Genomic DNA, 5,259 nt, shown 5'->3' on the forward strand with positions numbered 1-5,259 from the left:
AGCTTGACCATCACACTCAGTCTGAGTAGGAGAGTGGCAATTGTGGTCTCCCACAGCCCCAGGGAGTCGGGGATGATCCAGTCCATGTCGAGTGCTGTGAGTTGGAGCTTATCCAGTCACACTGTGTGGTTGAGAATGAACGTCACATTGAACATGGTATTTGGTGCCTTGGGTTTCTTACCTCCCATCTCCACTTCTGATTTATCTTCCTGCCTTTCCTGTGCTTCCACTTAAATGATTCTTTTTTGTGTTGTTTACTGTTGCATTGGCACTTCCGGAGAAATCAAAATTCCTATGTTGTTCTTAAGTTTAGGGCAAATGTTCTGACTGTATTGCTGAGTCAAAAACTGCTCACAACAGGACACTGAATTTCATTGAGAAACTATTGCATTTTCAAGCAAAAACTACCCCATAGCAAGCAGGGAATTTACTTACCACACAGAGGACACAGAAACCACTGGTGAAGAAGAACAAGCTTTCCCAGTGAGTAGGTACTTTGTCATAATCACTTTATGCAAAAATGGAGAGCTGACTTGAATTTATTCTGTTCCTCCCCCTCTGACCTACCCACACGTGTTCTTTTGATGCTTGGGCAATGGTTTGTGTAGACAGAAATCAAGTTTCTCTCTGCTGTCCACCTCACACTGAAACCACTCTCTGTGAGTCGCTTCTTCTTTCCTCTCTTTGCTTCCAAGCTCACCTGTAGTTTTCTCTTCACCCAGAGCAAAACAAGATCAATCTGCTGATTCCTGGCATGCAGCTGATGCTGCTCAAGTCAGCAAGGCCCATATTGTACTTACCATGTAACTTCTGCTGGCTAAAATGGAAGAGAGGAGCAGATATCCTGACTCATATCACACACACAGAAAGCAAGCCCAAACAAGGCACAAAGCACCTAGACAGCAGATTTCTTGTGATCAGCTTTAAAAGGGACAGGCTTCTTCTGTACGTTTCCCAAAAGCTTTGATATGTATGTGGAAAAACTTCCATTTTCCTAACTCCTGCCTGGGCACTGTGATCACTTTGAAGGGGTCACATGTCAGAATTCATGTTGTGAAAACTTTTTCTGTCTGTTCTTGGCATTATTGCAATCCCACAAAGCCTTATTCATGGAGAACATCAACATAAGGGCAGTAAAAAGACTAATATTTATTAGAGCAAATCTGACTACCAGGTGCTTAATAAAAATCCCAGCCCTAGTCTGACACTTTTGCATCCATGCAAGTAGAGGTCAGTGTGAACCTTCTGGAGATGGAGTCCTAGGAAATGAATGCAGTCTGTAAAATAAAGGAGCAGAAGAGAGCATGTGGCAATGACTGTGCTGGGGAGGGCAGGAACTCTAGATTTAGTAACAGTTTTGCAAATGTTTCACAAATCTTAAATCTCAGACCAACTGTGTGGTGCGAAAAAAAAAAAAGCCTCTTAAGCCTGTTGCATCAGAATAATTGTTAAATTGATACAGGGTTACATTCTAGCATGCTACAGAGAAAATGAGATAAAACCATTCTAAAAGATATTCCCACTCAGTTCCAGATCCCAACAGCTGTCTCTCTCAGTGTTTCCTATTAAGGACATGGGATGAAATACTGCCTGCTTTGGAGCTGGTGACAAAGCACTTGGGTACATTTCAGTCATGGCTGAAGCTAAAGCTGTACAAATTAATCAGGTTTTTCTCTAATCTAAAAGGGGCATTTGATTGTGCTGGAAGAAGGACAGAGGCTCTGCCTGTGGTGCAGAGTCCCTGTCCAGTAGCTGTGCCTGGGGAGCCACCTAGTGCAGCCACAGCAGAGGCTCTCAGAGGACTTGCTGCAATGACACCACCTCCTTACAAGCCGTGGGTCATGCTGAGAAAGTCCTCTCCTCTCCCATGGTATGGCTGCAGCCAGGCCAGATGACTGAGCAATGCAGAGCAGCATTGCCTTGGACTGTAAATTTTTCCAAGTGATCATCTGGTGCTGGCTCATGTTTGTGTAGCTCTGGGCTGCAAAAAGAATGCTTCTGCCCAGCACAGCTTAGGGAAGGATGGCTCTGAGACCTAGAGCTCCACTGGCATCACACACAGCAGCTGCTGTGGAGGGAGAGGGCTTAAAAAGCAGGATTTAATCAAGCCAGGGCTGAGGTAGCTCAGGAGAACAGACTTGAGAGTTCAAATATGAACCAGAAAGATGTGCAGGCTAAAAATGACCCCACAGCACAGACACTGAAATGGAGCTGGAGCTGGAGTTGGAAGAGGCACTGTAAGTCCTGGCCAAGGTATAAGAAAAAGATGTGTAAGAGCTGTATGTAATTTCTTAGAAGAGCTGCAATACAGGCAAGGTAAAGGGGCAGAAAGTAGGTATGAACACATCCCTGTGCTCACATGCTCTGGGTGGAGAGAGATCATTCATCACCTTGAAGACAGGAACATGCAGTGCCTGTTCAGTACACTTGGGTTAGCACATCTATAGCCAGCCAGTCGCCAGAACATGCACAGCTAAAACTACTCCTCTGTGAACTTTAAAACAGTCACACCTAAAGGAAGCTTGCTAGCAGCAGAAAAGATTTCTCTTTAAAAAAATAAAACAGAAAGGAACATGTTGCTCCAGACCTATGGTAGGTAATGCAAAATAAATTTCTATTTAGCCCTGTAAGTAGCATTTGACAACAGAGTAATTGGGAAATGCCTTCTGTTTCACAGCCTTAAAATATCCCTGCTGTTCCTGGACAGTCAGCACCCGCCAGGCAGGGTCAGCCCTTCACCACTCCTTCCAATGCTCTTCTTAGGATGCCTGTAAGGTCTTGTGCTCTGTTTTCTGCTGCCCTGCAGAGTTCAAGGGTAAGACTGAGGTGAAAATCCTGGAAGGGGACATCCGAGATGTGACATTCCTGCACCGTGCCTGCCAGGGGGTGTCCCTCGTCATCCACACGGCTTCCCTCATTGATACCCTGGGCCTCATCGAGAAGAAGCTGCTCTGGGAAGTCAATGTAACAGGTGAGCAGGTGAAGCACCTCTCTCAAACCCACGTCTATGTCCTGATCACCATCTGCTCAGGAAAGGGAGCACTGTCCTGTGTTCGTTATGAGCCAGGTTAAGGGGGTTGTTCTGCATCTCGTGCAGAGATACCTAAGGGTGCAAAGCCTGTGTCTGTGCCGCCCCAAGCAGTTCTGGGCCTCTCCACACCCAGCCTTCCACTCCAAGGCAATGCAGGACCATTCACTCTTGTCAACACTTACATACGCCCATCCTGAGATCTGCACAGGCTCTGCCTTCAGTGGTGACAGTCATAAACCCACGCTCAGTGGAACTTTCTGAAAGGAATTCACATCTGAAATCCCAATGCCCACCTCAGAAATTGGTTCTTGTTCTCCCTCCCCACATAGCATCCCTGCCTGTGTACATTTTTCAATTTTTACAAATACTGCAGACTCTGGCTGCAATTACAAAAACGTTGCACTGATCCACAGCCTGTGGTTCTCTCCTTGCTATTCCTTTTCTTCTTCCTCTTCTCCTTTTCCTCCCATTTGCCAGAAGGCAGTTGATAGGAACAAGAGCTCTCCCACCCTGAGCTTATAATTTGAAATTCCCCAACAGACTCAAAGCTATGGGAGGGAGGGGTTTCAATGACTCAATGATGGGATGCTCCCTTCTACTAAGGAACCCCCATTCTTCATGAAAGATCAGATGAAGGGAGAAGGTTTAGACTTAGGAATGGCCTGCGTAGCATCAGTTGCCAGGAAATTTAAATGTATTTCCTTAAAGAACGACTTCACCCCCCCATCTGTGATGCCAAAACCCTCAGTGCCATTCAGAGAACTGGTACAACCTAACCTGCATGCCCACTGACCTCCCTGGCTGTGTTGCTTCAACAGCTTGGGGGAGATTTGGGGAAGATGTTCTTATTTACATGAACGGCTTTCCCAGTTCTTTGTTCCTCTCTGCCACAGACACGGGGCTTCCTCACAGGAAAATAAGGAGCATACCTGTAGAGGCATCACTTTCACAAATACTGGCTGCTCACCAGTGTTCAGAGGAACAGAGAATTCTTGGTAGTTGAGTTGTTTCTTACATGTACCTTAAAAACAGTGGGATCACATTTTAGCTGTTTTAGCATGGCTCACTGCCTGTACCACTAGCTCCCAGACCCTTTCATTTCTGCTCAATCAAAGCCACAAATTGTCAGTGATCAAAAAATAGAGCCCAGTGGGCAGCCTCTTAGGCCCCTGTCAGGAGGGAGGAGCAGAAAGGCAAGTTCCTGGAAACCCATGCATTGGGTAATACGAAAATATACATGGTTGGTAGCTCAGAAAGAGGATTTGTAAAGCTCTGTCTTTGACGATACTCCTGCTACAATCTGGTTTTTCACAGCAGAATGTGTTGCCTAAACACATTTTTCCATGGGGAAAAATAATTTAAAAAACAATTACAAAAAAAGAAAAATCAAACAAATATTAAAATGTCCCAGACCCAAAAAAGCTCTTTAGCTCTGACTCCCCACTACTCACTCCCCTGCCAACAGTGTCTGCCTATGGGTGAAGAAAGCCCACTGGGCCAGTGAGGGTTAGCTGATAACATTTGCTAGAATTAAATACCATCCACAGTTGTGCTGCCAGAGCCAACTGACCACAAGGTCAGTCAGTGGATACTGCTGCCCTCTCTTCCCTGTTTCCTCCCATTTCCATTCTGATGCTCTTCTGGCTTTCTCACCAGCCAGGGCACTGCTATGTACTTCACAGTCTTGCAGGATGAAAGCTTTGTTTCTCCTAGGAAACAGAACTTGTACAATATAAATGTTTGAAGAATCAGAAGTGGATGTTCACAAACCACAAAGGACAGAAGAGAACAAGTTAAACATGCCCTGATGCAGGGCTTTCCTCCACTGCCACACAATATCTCAGAGCAAAAATATCTCTTTAGGAAGGAAGGGAAGCAAATTTTGAAAAGGGAGGGAATTGAGAAAATAATTTATTATAATCTAAACAAAATACCTTCTGTGAACCAGATCCTCAGCCAGAAGGGCAAGCAAACCACGGAGACCCGCTCACTGATTAAAGCATGTAATAAAGTAATAATTTACTTTATTACATGCTGTTTGGAAGACACTCAGATTCCTATTACTCTAGGAATCTTTAAAGTTTTTACATACAACTCTGATTTGCAAATAAACCACATTTTATTTGGGTGAAATTCATCTTGAACAGATACCAACTGTCAAGATAACTTTATGTTTGCTTTTTTTAAAACTTGCTATCTCATTTGATTTTATCAAGCCCTTCTGCACT

At 44.7% G+C, this 5,259-nt stretch overlaps 1 protein-coding gene across 1 annotated transcript in view; it reads left to right on the forward strand.

The window, feature by feature from the left end:
• The window catches only part of LOC103613933 (3 beta-hydroxysteroid dehydrogenase/Delta 5-->4-isomerase-like), a 10,572-nt gene that overhangs the window by 2,812 nt on the left and 2,501 nt on the right, over positions 1-5,259 (forward strand). The window contains exon 3 of the mRNA XM_017731983.1: positions 2,807-2,971. Within this exon, the coding sequence (XP_017587472.1) occupies positions 2,807-2,971 (165 nt within the window). The remainder of the gene's footprint in view (positions 1-2,806; positions 2,972-5,259) is intronic.

Source organism: Corvus brachyrhynchos, unplaced genomic scaffold (genome assembly GCF_000691975.1).
Source record: "Corvus brachyrhynchos isolate BGI_N302 unplaced genomic scaffold, ASM69197v1 scaffold3, whole genome shotgun sequence".
NCBI classification, from domain to species: Eukaryota; Metazoa; Chordata; class Aves; order Passeriformes; family Corvidae; genus Corvus; species Corvus brachyrhynchos.